Consider the following 13,859-nt stretch of genomic DNA (forward strand, 5'->3'; position numbering starts at 1 on the left):
CTCCACCGCAGCTGATCGAGCACCTGTTTCCCAAAAAATGATGCCGCGGCTCGGTTCCGACCCCATGTGGCCTTGGGTTACACCGTGCTTCCCAGAACCCTCTTGCCAAGCGGCAGAACGCCACTTGAGAAACCGACGCAGTCCGAATCAGGATGCGGAAAAGGACCTCGTTGACTCAAACTGGACGCGCTAGTGATGCCAACTGCATGAAACCGCTCACTCTGCTCCCAACAGCTCCAGTGAGGAAGTACCATTGCTGGTTTAAAGTTACGCTGACGGCACATCGACGAGGCCGAAGAACCCCCATCGCCGCATTCCAAGTTGAGCAACCGAGTGGTATTACTTACCCCTAACCCCTGAATCAAGTCGGCCTTCGGAACCACTTCACTTACACGGTCGGACACCACCAAGAAAGCCGCGATGGCGACCCTCCGCGAGAACGGGGGCTTACACATCGACACAGTCGCCCGCATCATCCGGAACACACTCCTAAACGAGTGGCTCGCTTTCCCGGCCGCGGCGGTGATTACTTGGCTCCGCCAACCCAACTCGGTCGGCTATCTGCGCCGGGCCCTCTGGTACGCGCGCCGCTACAACATCCGGCTGACATACCTCCGGCTTACCTGGCTCGGCCGCGTGGCTCTCTACCTCGGGAGCGCGGGCCTCTTACTCTCGGCCAACGACTTCCTCAACAAATGGGCCTCCAACAACTGGACCGCCTCCCGGCCCGGCGAGTGGGCGCACTGGGAGCGCGAGATCGTGGTGGTGACGGGCGGGAGCAGCGGGGTCGGCGCGCAGGTGGTGCAGGGCCTGCTGGCGCGCAACAAGCGCACGCGCATCGTCATCATCGACTTTGCGCCGCTCCGGTGGACGCCGCCGGCGGGGGCGCTGGGGAAGAACCTGCACTACTACCAGGCGGACCTGTCCAAGCCGGACGCGATCCGCGCCGTGTGCGAGCGGGTGCGCCGTGAGGTCGGCCACCCGACCGTGCTGCTCAACAATGCCGGGCTGGTGCGCGGGTTTGGGCTGATCGAGGGCTCTTATGCTGATGTCGAGGTCACGCTCAAGACCAACTTGACGGCGCCGTTCTTGTTGATCAAGGAGCTTTTGCCGGACATGGTTCGGAACAACCACGGCCACATCTTCAACGTGTGCTCGACCAGCGCGCTCATGCCGCCGCCGGATATCGTGGATTACTCGGCGAGCAAGGCCGGTATTCAGGCGCTGCATGAGGGGTTATGCAACGAGTTGCGGTCTCGTTATAACGCGCCGAGAGTGAGGGTGACGAATGGAGTCTTCAACTTCATCCGGACGCCGTTGGTGAGCGGGACCTCCACGCAGCCGCAGTTCGTTATGCCGATGTTGCATGTCGAGACGGTGAGCGAGGCGATAGTGGATGCCCTCTACAGCGGGTACGGAGGTGTGATCTATCTGCCCGGAGTTATGAGATATGTTGCCATGCTGGTAAGGGATTCCAAATTCTGCCTCCTTTTTAGAAGAGCATCTGCTAATTTGAACCACAGAGGGCCGCTCCCGAGTGGTTTATTCACACCTTCATCGCGGGTACCACATCTCGTCTGGCCATCGATTTCAAGGGGCGCCAGCGGATCGATGAGACGGGGGGTGTGCAGCCCGTTGACAAGAAACCGTGAGCTGATGACCATGGTGTTACTTTGTTGGTCAGTTAAGCAACAAGCGAAATCCTTTTTGAATCAAATAGAGCATCTATATTTCTAGTTACTTTTAACGTTGTTAACTCTCACTACACGCCGTCATTGTTGTTGCCCCCTTGATGTCAGCCATGTTGTCTCCATCACCGCCCTACGAACTGACCTAGCCAGCAGCTACATTCACATAGCAACGTTCATGTTCGTTCCTAGCCTCGGTGATTTGACGCCACACTAGATTCTAGCTAGCCCCTGTCTTGAAAGTTCAAAGCCCAGAATGGAACTTTCCAATCCACTCACTGCATCCCCTTTCGGGACCGTTCCGGCACAGTGCAATCACCCCAACCCACCGAGCCCGCCACTACCGTCAACGCCATCCCCTGTGACCCCCCAATTGGCGATCTTAGCGTCCCCAATTCCCCGCATCTTTGGTGCGGCCCCATCGGTAGCCGAGGCAGCGGAAAGCCTCCGATAAACCCGGTTAGCGTGTACCGCACTTTGACATGAGATATAATATGATCTATCCAAGCACCTCATGGACAAAAAAAGCCGAACTCCAAGTGCGAATGTCGGTAATGGAAACTTCGAGTCCTCAGCTGGAGGAATATAACGGAAGTTATCCAGAAGCCCAAAGAAACTCTATTTGCTCCATTTCCTTTACTTTTACCCTCTTTCTTTCATTTGACTCAGTTTTCTCGATTTCTTTTTATTTGTTCTTTTTGCTTGATTTCTTGCTTTCCTTTCGAGTTCGGCTTTTTTTGGCCAGAGGGTGCCAATAGGTAGGTAGGTAACCTCACATTGCGAGGGGATTGTTTCTCATGATATATTTTTACTCGTAGATCCAGGTTTCTCAGTTCAGGTGAACTTCTTCGCTCCCGTGGCACCACTCTCTTATAGCCATTACCCCTTTCTTTGAACGAGAGCCGAGCACTGAACCTGAACCCATCTGCTCACCCGCCACCCCTTAACCAACCACCATGGACCCCCCACCAACATTCAGCACCTTCGCCTGCATCGGCACGGGCTTCTCGGGCATCTGCCTCGGCGCGACCCTCGAGCGCTGGCACCAGCTCCTCAGCACCACCCCCCTCTCCACCAACACCAAAACCTCCCCCAACAACACCCCGCCATCCCTCACCCTCTTCTCGCGCGACTCAGACCTCGGCGGCACCTGGACAGTCAGCCGGTACCCCGGCGCAGCCTGCGACGTTCCCAGCGCCTTGTACTCCTTCTCCTTCGCGCCCAACCCGCGCTGGACACGCGTCCTGCCCCCCGCGGGCGAGTTGCACGCCTACCTGTCCGGCGTGGCCGACCGCTACGGGGTGCGGGAGCGCATGGTGTTTGGGGTGGAGATCTACCGGTGCGTGTGGGTGGAGGAGTTGGGCAGGTGGCGGTTGTGGGGGAGGGACTGGAAGAAGGAGGGGGGGGGGGAAGGGGTTCGTGCATGAGTGTCGGTTTTTGTTCTCCGGGGCGGGGCATTTTACAAGGCCGAGGGAGTTGGGGATTCAGGGGGTGGAGGGGTTTGAGGGCGAGGTTTTTCACTCCGGGCGGTGGAGGGAGGATGTGGATTTGAGGGGGAAGAGGGTGGTGGTGTTTGGGAATGGGTGCACGGCGGCGCAGATCGTGCCGGCGATCGTTGGGCAGACAAGGCATCTGACGCAGGTGGTGCGGTCGAAGCATTGGGTGTATCCGCCGATTGATAAGCGGATGCCCAAGCCTGCGCGGGTGCTGCTCGGGCTGGTGCCGGGGCTGGCGACGGTGCAGCGGTTCTTGATCTATACCATGGCTGAGATCGACTGGAAGGGGTTCAAGTTGACAGAGGCCGGGGCGAGGTTCCGGAAGAACAAGAGGAAGGAGGTGGAGAGGTACATGCGCCAGACGGCACCGGAGAAGTACCACGACATCCTCATCCCGGACTTTGAGATTGGGTGCAAGCGGCGGATCTTCGACACAAACTACCTCGAGACGCTCCACGCCGAGAACCTCACCCTGACAAACGAGGGCGTGGCCGAGATCCTGCCCAACGGGATCCGCATGCAGAGTGGGAAGGTCATTGAGGCGGACGTTATTGTCATGGCCAACGGTTTCAGCACCAACCAGTACCTCGGGGGCGTTGAGGTGGTCGGCCGTGGCGGTGAGACGCTCGAGGAGCACTGGGAGTCGTTCGGTGGGCCCGAGGCGTACAATTGCACCTCTGTCAGCGGCTTCCCGAATATGTTCTTCCTCCTTGGTAAGTTGTGACCCGCCTCCTTCACCGTCTTGTGGATAATAACAAATCTTAGGCCCCAATACCGCCACCGGACACACCTCGGCCATCATGGCCATCGAAAACGCAGTAAACTTCTCGTTGCGCGTCCTCAGACCCGTCCTCGAAGGGCGCGCTGCTGTGGCTTGCCTCAAGCGGTCTGCCGAGGAAGATTGGACCAACCGCCTGCAGACCTCCCTCAAAGACACCGTTTGGACCGGGTGCAACAACTGGTACACCCGCGGGCCCAAAGGCAAGGTGTGGAACGCCATGACATACCCATGGAGCCAGGCGCGGTGCTGGTACGAGAGTCTGTTCCCCAGGTGGGAGGACTGGGAGTTTACTGTAAGTTTTCCTCTAATACTGTGGCGTGTTGCGGGGTGCTGACAAAATAAGGGCAAATCGGAGCCGGTCCTTGTGAAACGGCATCGTGTTAGACTCTGGTTCCTAAACTTTGCCGTCCTAGTAGTCGGTGGCTTGTTTGCGTGGATTAAGAGGAACCCAGACTCTCGGCTCGCCACGTTGGTCGCAGTACAGGCCGCAGCGCTACCTGCTTGGAAGACGTGGGCATTGGATTTGCTACCTAAGTTGCGTCAGAATTAATGCGTTAGGACCCAAGGGCTTACGAGGATAAAATGTATCAAAAACCAAGGAACGTACGATCGGGATTGCATTGTGTAAACTGACGGGAGATTCGGTACCGCTTTGTTGATAGAAAGATGTTGGATAGGTAGATTTGGATTGTTGCGTGTAAAATAAAAATATCACTTACAGGAAACACAGCCGCTTGACTCGATGGGCGGGCCAAACCCGTGGTTATATGATCTATGAAAACGCAAAATCAGTGTTCAGGCATCAACTGTCGCGGTTAGGCAAGGCAAATAAGAATGTTAATTAGGGTATCCAAAGTAAATGAGAAGCTCCGCCGACACCATTAACCAATGCCATCTCTACTGATAAATATCCATCCCCAAGCCGCCAGAGAGCATGTCGAGCGACTGATCCCAGTTAAACACCAATCCCGCCCCAAACATCTCGGCGTTACCAGCGGGTGACTGCCATTGGAAACCGTTGCCCAGGTCCAGAGGCGCGTCGTCAGGTTGCATGACGGCCGCTTCTTGCCCTAAGCCAGTCGGTTCCCCATATGCTGTCGCGGCGGATATGGTTGGAGGCTGCAAAGGGAGTTCTTGATCTTTGTCCAACACAGCTGTAATGGGATTGGGGATTAGAATTTGTCACCGAGCAAACTCGGGCTAAATTGGAACTTGCCTGTGGAACGAGACATGACATCCGCATGCACTTTCTGGAGGACTCTTAAAGACCTCTGAGCCGAGATACTGAACGAAGTAAAGTGGGCCAATATTTTCTGGCACAACATCCAAGAGCGTTCGAGTCGCTGCTTGTCCATCGACGCCAGGAGTGTAGGCGATAGGTATCCCACAATGACGGCCAGGCCTGCGGTGAAAGCGTCTGGTCACGGGCGGTGAACGTTAGCATTCTATAAATCCATCGAGGCATGCGGGAGACATACACAATCCATCCCACCACCACCCGCCCGTGGCTTTCGTGAGGTAGGTATCGTGGATCAGTTCGATGAGGTCTACCGCACTTCCGAGGCATATCTTAGCACAACCCGCAGCGAACGATGTGAACAATTCTTGGCCGGCCGACACGGCCCCTGGTCGCGTTGGCGAGTTCGGTTCTGCTGAGGGATTTGCGCTAGCGTCCGCGCAGAGTTGCGTGAGAATCGGGCGGTGGAGCATGAGGCGCAGGTAGAGGAAGCTGAGGGCAAATGTTAGTATGGCCGCGGGGAGTAGGGAGCTGCCATACTTGCCTTCCCCGAAGAACCGTCCTCTGCGCAGTAATGACCGATCTGCGTTCCTCCTCGAGGCCGCTAATATCGCAGGGCGATGTCCAGGACATAATCGGAGGTAGTGCTGCCTCGTACCTCGAAAGCTTGGCGTCAAGGTCTAGGATGGCGTCCATTCCATGCGGTTTCTGGTCAGGCCACGATGGTGGGCCACCAGCGGGCGTTCCAGCAGAGGGTTGGTAGACATTGGAAAGGATCTCGCCCAGTATCCGACATTGACGAATGTACTCCACGTAATAACACATTTTGGATGGGGTTTCTCCACCCGCGGCTTGAGACTGGGGAGTAAGGGATTCACCAAATCCAACAGTTGAGGGCACTGGCAAGTCCGGCAAATGAGCGGTCATAGTGGGCCGTCCGTAGGTCATGCTGACGATCCTGCCAGAGTATGAGTACAAGTCCGAGAGTGGAAACAGGTGGTGTGCTTACATGTCTAAAATCACACAACCATGCCAGGTTCGCCTCCTAATCTCGGTTTCCAACTGAGGCCGAGCGGTTTTGCCGGAGTCTGTGTGCAAGCCAAGTCCCTGAGCAACACGGCACGCCAAACCCACCGCATTCCAGCACCGGTTGGGGAACGGCGTGCTCTGAAGTAGGAGTGCCATCAGTAGTAGCGACTGAACTACACCGACATTGTTCATATCGATGAAGTCCAGCCCGACAAACGCCTTGGATCTGTTGAAAAAGGTCTCAATGGCCGAGGCCTTGTCCTTGAGACTAAGATCGGAAAACTGGGCGCCAAGGGCGAAAATCGTATTCAGAGCGCAGTGGAAAACAATGGTCCCCGCATCTGCGCCTGGGGTGCTTCCGAGTCCTAAGCCTGGGACTGCGGGCATGTTTGACTGTTCGTGAGCGGGCCGCCAGAGAGTTTCGTAAGCCTGTATAAACGTGGCCTTGTCGAAAAGGGGGTGTAACCAATAGATCCTTTCCCAAAACCGGCTCAGGAGGTGGTCGGCGAGATTCCGCGGTGGCAAGGCGAACTTGTCTGCTTGCGCGAATTGAGTGTTTTTATTGCACAATGGCTCTGAGCCTGAAAAGCTCATGGAGAAGGCTGGGGCCCCCGGCACATTGGGGCCTGGGTAACGCGGTCGGTGTGGCTTGACGGATGTGTAGGCCTCCTTCATGAAAGAGGCGGCAGAAGAGCTGCCGTAGAACTCATTGGCTGCATCGAATGTCTCAGATACATCATGTTCGGTGGTGACAGTGCCCATGGCAGTGACGCTGGCTGTTGACTCAGTTGCGTCTAGCCGATCGTGGTCGGGGGAGGTCACCGGGACTGGGGGCCGCAAGCCCGGGGAAGAAGCGTGATCCCGGAGGCCCTGAGCTGGGCTCGGGCCCGGGAGCGTCGTATCACTCCGTTGCTGCGGCCCGGAGAGAAGTGGAGACACGGGGGTCCGGTTCGGCCCCACGGATGCATCTTCGGGGTCTCCCGACTCCAAGGGAGGAATTGGGACGCCATGGTCGGCGCATGTTTTCTCTAGCAGCCGGATCCGGTCGTGGAGAACCTTGATGTAGCTGACAGCCGGTGTCAGCTGGGCTCCAGCCTCCCGGCATCAACAGTGAAATGATCACAATACACGAATGATACTTACGCTTCATTACTTGCCGTCCGGGCGTTGTCGAGGGTGTAGACGCAGAGATGCAGTGGGAGTGAGCGGCGCTGGCAAGTGGAGCATATCGGCTTCGCCCCGTCGCACCGGGACTTGCGTTCGCGACAGGGCTCACAAGCCAACGGAATCTTCCTCCGACGCCGTTGTTGGTCACCGCGATCGCTGCGGCGTTCAGAAGCCATGTCTCGGGATGGCGCCGAAGTAGCAATCGGAATCGAGCCTGGTTGTCGCTTGGGCGATTGGAATGATGCGAGTATGGGCTGCTGGCCCGATGTGCAACGCAAAAAATAACTTGGCCCTAACGACCTGGAAGACCCTCAACAGAAATTGGCTCCCAACAAACCATGCCTCTGCCTGGGCTCGGTGCACATGCCAGCTCCGACCTGATTTCGAGGAGTCGGCGGCATTGGTGGTCCGCGGCTGCAGCAAGATTCCAAGGGTCGGAAAGTTTCCGAGGCAGGGGTGGCCGCTCGGCCCCACATTTCCACATTTTGCACTTGGCAAAGAGGGAGGAACGATTGCCCGAAACGGGTTGGCTCGTTGGATCTCATGATTCTCATCCGGCGGGGCGACGTCTTGATCGAGCATGATGCTTGCTCTCTTTGCTCCCCGCGCTCACAATTATTTTGGGGTTCTTCATTATTCTCAACCTTCAATGCAGTGGGATATGGGGAACACACAACTAAGGCCAGCGATGGCAATATGTCGTCACGTGGATCTCGATAACTACCTAACTCGAAGCATAAGCTACAAAGTCCTGACTGCACACGTGCAGCTGCACAGGGTGAGTCTTGTTCAAAAGGCAACAGTAACAGTCAATGAGAAGTCAAGATGTGGGAGGCAACGGCGTTAGTCATGCCACCATTGGTGTTTGTTTATTTGGTAACCCACATGACACACAAGCAGAGCACGGCTACTGTTCCTTTGCCACCAGAATTGACGAAAACCGAAAGAATAAAGCATGCGTTGGTGTCTCCCCAACGCCTCCGTCTCCCCGGCCTCAAAGGAGCCCTTCTCAACTATGAAGATACCGTATATATCCTCCGCCCTTCCCGCCTAAGTTTCCCTTCCCCCAGGCCCCCTCAGACTTCCCGACACCACCGCTTCCCCCAAGACGCCACCCTCAAACCTTGCTAATCCACAAATACACCGTCGGCACCGTCCCCTCCCTCTTCTCAACCCAACCCATGTCCCGCACCGTCCGCGCCATCATGATCTCGTCATCCCCAGTACAATGCTCCTTCCACCCCCACTTCCCACCACCCTGCGGATAGACCTCCCAGAACTGATTCTTGGCCTTATCCGGATTCTCCGCGCCAAACCCAACCAACAACTCCGCCATGGTAATATTCGCGGGAACCTTGGCCGCATGAAAGGGGATATCACCATACGAGCCCGGAACAAGCGTCCACGGCGGCACGGCGCACTTGAGCACGATGATCTTGGCGTGCTCGGTCGGGAAGAAGTAGTTGAAGCCCGGCTCGGCGCCGGCCCCGCCCGTGCTGTTGATGTGGTTGGCCGCGGGAAAGTCAGGGTCCACCACCGGCGCCGGCTGCGGGAACCGCCCGGACCCGCTCAGCCCCGAAATGTACTGGTACACCATCCCCTGCGCGTCCAGCGCCATGGCTGTGCCGAGCTGCTGTGGCGCGCCCATCCCGGGAGGGCCGGTGGCGGCGGCGGCGGCGGCGGCCGTGTAAGGGGGTGGGGCGGACGGGTAGTACGGGTTGTAGTAGCACATCGGCGGCGGCACGCCGGGCAGGCCGGGCATGCCTGGCATGTGGTGCGGCATGGCCATACCGGGGATGTGGGGCATTCCCATGCCGGGGACTTGGTAGTAGGGCGGTTGGACCGTCATGATGGTGCCGGGAGGAGGAGGACCGAAATCAGGGGGCGGAGGAGGGCCGGTCAGGGGAACGAAAGGGGGAGGTGGGCCGGGATCGCGACCGAAGGTGGGATTGTTGCCTGCCCCAGAGAGGATCATTGCTGGGCAGATGACGATGATGGGTGTTATTGTTTGCTTGTCAGGTTGTTGGTGGTGTTTGTTGCCGTATGTTGATGGGCTCAGGACTGATAGGAACCGGTGGATGGATGGTGAGAAAGGGGGAAACCTGGGAAGGCAGGAGAATCTTTATACCCCCTAAGGAGTAGAGTCATCTCGACATTCCAGGAGCATCATGAGTTGGGAGCCCCATGATGCTCCCTTTGTGAGTCAGGCCATCGGTATCAGAGGCCGTTGTTGTGCACCACGAGAATCTTTGTGGTGTTGAGGACTTGGGACCGCCGCGGCTCGTGTATCAATGACAACTATCAAAAAGGAGTTGGGATGAAGCCTGGTGGAGACAGTTGAGTTCTACGGTTTAACGAGACTCAAAGCATGAAATCGCTAGTGGTGCTGAGAGTCAGAGTCCAGACGGCTGCTCTCGAAAGAGCCTTTGTGTTGGCGGGCATAAAGTCCAACCATGACTACCGTAGTGGGGAATCAAAACCACCCAGAGAAAGGAGGTGTGAGAGGATGGTTTGGGGTTGTCTGACTATGCTGTTACTCACAGGTCGAAACAAGCGGAGAGCTGGCTTGTTTGTATCACGCAATGTTAACGCATGGTGGACTCAGTTTCGGTGAGTAACTGTGGCATGGCCGTAAAAGCTGAGACCAATGTTGCATTCGCCCTTGTTCTGGAGGTCATCGCAGGAACTGCCATAGGCTCGGGGGCACATGCTCGGTTCAGCCATCTTCGATGTGTTGTCATCGTCTCGGGTTGGGACGAAAAGAGAGTCATTTGTTGTCTCCCTGACAAAGAGCTTGAGCCCTTGTTTAACGACATGATATTCTTGCGTTGTGCAGCCCCACTTCCTCTGAGGCCTCGAGAGCCGAGCGAGCAAAGAAGGATACAACAAATTCAGATCCAAATGCTTTCAGAGTCCTTCTAGTCACGAGACGTCCACGCCGGCAACTGCGGGTCCCTTCATCAGATCAGACAGTCATGTCGCAAGCGGGCTCGGCGGACCCAAGGGCTAGGTCGACGCGGCCGTTGAAGATCACACATGCAAACGCAACTGCAAGGGGATACCGACTAATCGCATGGTGGCGAATCGATGTTTTGCCAGTACAAGCTTTTGACTGTTTCGTGCTGCTTGAGGTATCACGATTGAAGTGCTAAGTTTCATGGACTTTTAGAAACTAGGTTGGCAAACCACCGCGAAAGACCTGATGATGTCGGTGTGTAATGCTCCCTTTGGAACAGAATGCTTTGCAGTGATCACGGAATACCCTTCCCGGTTCCGAGACTGCCAACATGCTTGTACTTCCTTCTTGACTCATTCCCACACTTCAAAATACTAGGATACACACCCTGCTCCCTAATCTTGATCTTGGGCACCAGACCGGTCATCCTTTCTCATTCCTAGAAGTCAAGTGATACATACACACCTCAGTCCTCACCTGAACCTCACCTGAACCTCAATCCCCCACCTCCTGCCCCACCAGCCTCACCGCCCCGCCCGTCTTGGCCGCCTCGCCCTCCCTCCTAGCCTGCTTCCGGCGCTCCACCTCCCCGACCAGCGTCTTGAGGTAGACCTCTGCCTGCACGGTGGCGCTGTAAGCCTCGGCGGTCCAACTCCAGGCGTTCATCCTACCGGCGTCGGCGCCCGCGGCCAGGAGGGTGCGGAGCACGAGCAGGTTGCCGTTGCTGCTGGCAAAGTGCAGGGCCGTGTTGCCGTCGACGTCGGCCTGGGCGAGCGCCGCGGCCGCGCCCCCTGGAGCGTACGTCAGCAGGATCTGCACCAGCGTGTCGTGGCCGTGCAGGCTCGCCTCCATGATGGCGTCGCGCCCGCGCGCGTCCTGCCGCAGGATCGACCCGGGGTCGTTCTCGCTCAGCAGGTGCACCACCTCGGTGTGGCCCCCTGCTGCCGCCAGCATCAGTGCCGTCTGGTGGTCGTCGTTGAGTGCCGGCGTGTCGGCCTCGTGGCCCAGCTCGACGAGCAGCTTGCAGATAGGGAGGTGACCGAGCGAGGCGGCCAGGTGGAGGTTTGAGCTCGCGTTGCCCGTGAGCGAGAGGTCGGGGTTGTGTAGGAGGTGGGGGTGTGACTTGAGGATGCGCCGGGCGAGCAGCGCATCGTTGGAGTGGATTGCCCGGCGGAGGCGGATGGAGGGGTCGATCCTAGGGTTGAGGTTAATGAGGTATTAGACCTTAGGGTTCATTCGATATCCGGGCTTACACTTACATGGTGGTCGGTGGCGAGAGAGGCCGGCGAGGAATGGTAAGAATCGAGTGGTTTGCGGTTTGACGTGAGAGATCAGCACGTGTTGTTGGTCGTGTTTGTGGTGTTGCCTTGTGCCACAGAAGGGGCCTCGAACCGCGGGGCAATTGAGGGGGTCCACACCGCTGCGCCTCTCTGCCCCGCGGACTCGCCTCGATTGGTTGATGGACTGCCGCTCTCAATGCCACCCACAACCGAGCGGGTAAGGTACCCCCCATTGCTTATCTCCTTCTCTTGCCTCGATCGTCAACAAACTCAAGCAAGAACGTACCTCCCTAGGTAATTGCTCGAACGTCACCGAGTCAATAAGTCCCGCATCCATTCCCCGTACCCGCTTAGCCGAGGAACATAGATATTCCGGTCCAGATTTGGGCTCTCAGTTCCAAATCGGGAAGAGGTCGGTCGACTCCAATAAAAAACCCGAGTCTTGAACAATCTGGAAGATTTTACAATAGGAAAGAAACTAAGGTAACATTTGATTGTTCACAAGGTCAAAGCTCCGGCATTGGGTGGCTTGAGGATATATAATATATATAAGAACAAATTCCACGGGCGGGCACTCAGGAACGGGACTCCCCCAGTACATACAAACCGAGGTACAGACGGGAGGTAATTCGTAACATCCCTCGGGACCTACCGAGGTACGTACCTCTTTGTCGCAGCCCCTGCATGGAACTGGGCAGAGCCCACGTCACGTGAGCTAGAGGAAGATAAAACCTTGCGCATCTGCGCGCCGTTTCCTCTGTTAGGTTCAACTTCTTCAACACACACGGCCTATTCTTCCATTCTCCAGCTTAGGTACCTTCATTCCATGGCCCTGCGCTGCATACGACACTATTGAAATCACATAAACGACGACAACATCAACATGAGTCAAAACATATCTGGCCAAGCTCCCCAGGGAGTAGGCTGGTACAGTCTTCCTCCTGAGCTTCGCTTCATGATCTACAGGTCGACTTGGGAAGCGCGAAAGATTACAGTGCACTCGGTATCGCCCTCGGTGTTTTTTCGCGTGGACGAAAACCTCAAACACGTAGTTCATGGCACTCCCACGCTACCAGTTACCGCACATCTCAACGATGAGGCCCGCCAGGAAACGCTTCGCCATTACCACCCCATTGTTGGAGACCTCGACTGCCCGAGCTACAAGGACTGGAACCTTGGCCCCTGCATGTATTTTAACCCCTCTCTGGATGTCGTCTTTTTTTCTTGGATTCCAGTCCTGTGGAACATCCCGCAACCCCCTCCCGCGAGTATCCGGCGGCTGCTCGATATCCTACTCGTGGCAGAACACATCGTTCCGGAACGTATGGACGACTTTCTCATGCTACAAACTGCCTGTCTGAAGCTGGATACGCCCGTTCTCGAGAACATATGTCCCGCGCTTAGCAGCGTAGACCATGTCGATGCCTATGGTGGCGCCAATGGTCGTTATAGGTTGTGCCGCGACCCGAGGTGCACGGAACCAATTTGTGACACACTCACCAAGGGTCCCTGGCGTCAACATACGCTATATTTCCTTTCCTTTGTTGAAATGGCTACTCGTGAGCGCGGAATGCTGCCGTATCAACCTTGTAGAGAGGTTGAAGCCTATGTTTCCGCGAGAATAAAACCAAGGCATTCATGGAACGTCTGGGGACCTGGTGGTACCTATCGTGGCTGATGGATGTTGGTGATCGGCGCCGAGCCTGTTCGCAGGAGATCGACCAAAGTAAATAAGACCGTGGACTATATCTACTGCTTATGTGTTTCTTACACTTGAGGGAAGAGGGTGTCAAAATAGATACTTATGTTCGCGACATCTTTATACCACAGTATCTAAAGTAATCGGCTGTGATCGGGGGTACGACTTGAGGATGCAGAGTATCGGGTGAGTCGGGCTCGATGTGAGTCCTGACCCCTGGCGGACCAGGTTCTCCCGAGAATCAAGAAAGAGAAAAAAGGGATTGTGCAACGTACGCTAACATTGCGCTCGCCGAGAAGTAGCGTTTAACCTGAATAGGTACCTAGGTACAATGAACGCTAACCACTAGGCTAATTACCGGACCTTCATCGAAGAGGGATCTGAGTATGGGTGAGGCCTGGGTTGATAGGTATCTTAGTGTGATGTAACGCTGCATAATGGCCCTGTAATTAATCGACTACTCGATCTCAGATGACAATACACAAGTTGGAGTCGATAATTGTTGTCAAGTCCAGTGGATCCGAGT

The 13,859-nt window shown here is 56.3% G+C and overlaps 6 protein-coding genes across 6 annotated transcripts; 3 read left to right on the forward strand and 3 right to left on the reverse strand.

Annotated features, from left to right (window-relative positions):
- Window positions 1-25: 25 nt before the first annotated feature.
- On the forward strand, window positions 26-1,769 carry B0H64DRAFT_403119 (uncharacterized protein). Its single transcript, XM_062804281.1, has 2 exons — window positions 26-1,464; window positions 1,524-1,769. Exons 1-2 carry the CDS (start codon window positions 421-423, stop codon window positions 1,650-1,652), a joined length of 1,173 nt encoding a protein of 390 aa, XP_062656446.1. The 5' UTR covers window positions 26-420; the 3' UTR covers window positions 1,653-1,769.
- Window positions 1,770-2,356: 587 nt separating this feature from the next.
- B0H64DRAFT_403120 (uncharacterized protein) lies at window positions 2,357-4,694 on the forward strand. The gene is made up of 4 exons (XM_062804282.1): window positions 2,357-3,033; window positions 3,089-3,897; window positions 3,950-4,257; window positions 4,309-4,694. Exons 1-4 carry the CDS (start codon window positions 2,645-2,647, stop codon window positions 4,513-4,515), a joined length of 1,713 nt encoding a protein of 570 aa, XP_062656447.1. The 5' UTR covers window positions 2,357-2,644; the 3' UTR covers window positions 4,516-4,694.
- B0H64DRAFT_203548 (fungal-specific transcription factor domain-containing protein) lies at window positions 4,457-7,766 on the reverse strand. The gene is made up of 7 exons (XM_062799299.1): window positions 7,375-7,766; window positions 6,212-7,297; window positions 5,747-6,160; window positions 5,444-5,694; window positions 5,182-5,382; window positions 4,685-5,119; window positions 4,457-4,495 (listed from the first exon to the last, which is right to left on the reverse strand). The coding sequence occupies exons 1-6, from the start codon at window positions 7,572-7,574 to the stop codon at window positions 4,863-4,865; spliced, it is 2,409 nt and encodes an 802-aa protein (XP_062656448.1). The 5' UTR covers window positions 7,575-7,766; the 3' UTR covers window positions 4,457-4,495; window positions 4,685-4,862.
- A 749-nt stretch (window positions 7,767-8,515) lies between these two features.
- On the reverse strand, window positions 8,516-9,046 carry B0H64DRAFT_327547 (uncharacterized protein; the record flags this gene model as incomplete). Its single annotated transcript, XM_062800783.1, has 1 exon — window positions 8,516-9,046. The coding sequence occupies one exon, from the start codon at window positions 9,044-9,046 to the stop codon at window positions 8,516-8,518; it is 531 nt and encodes a 176-aa protein (XP_062656449.1).
- A 1,442-nt stretch (window positions 9,047-10,488) lies between these two features.
- On the reverse strand, window positions 10,489-11,790 carry B0H64DRAFT_403131 (ankyrin repeat-containing domain protein). Its single transcript, XM_062804283.1, has 2 exons — window positions 11,614-11,790; window positions 10,489-11,549 (listed from the first exon to the last, which is right to left on the reverse strand). Coding segments are annotated over exons 1-2 (702 nt in total). The 5' UTR covers window positions 11,616-11,790; the 3' UTR covers window positions 10,489-10,849.
- A 608-nt stretch (window positions 11,791-12,398) lies between these two features.
- B0H64DRAFT_203634 (uncharacterized protein) lies at window positions 12,399-13,530 on the forward strand. Its single transcript, XM_062799300.1, has one exon. The coding sequence runs from the start codon at window positions 12,518-12,520 to the stop codon at window positions 13,310-13,312; it is 795 nt and encodes a 264-aa protein (XP_062656451.1). The 5' UTR covers window positions 12,399-12,517; the 3' UTR covers window positions 13,313-13,530.
- The last annotated feature ends 329 nt before the right edge of the window (window positions 13,531-13,859 follow it).

Source organism: Chaetomium fimeti (genome assembly GCF_033439085.1).
Source record: "Chaetomium fimeti strain CBS 168.71 chromosome Unknown B0H64scaffold_6, whole genome shotgun sequence".
Classification (NCBI taxonomy): domain Eukaryota; kingdom Fungi; phylum Ascomycota; class Sordariomycetes; order Sordariales; family Chaetomiaceae; genus Chaetomium; species Chaetomium fimeti.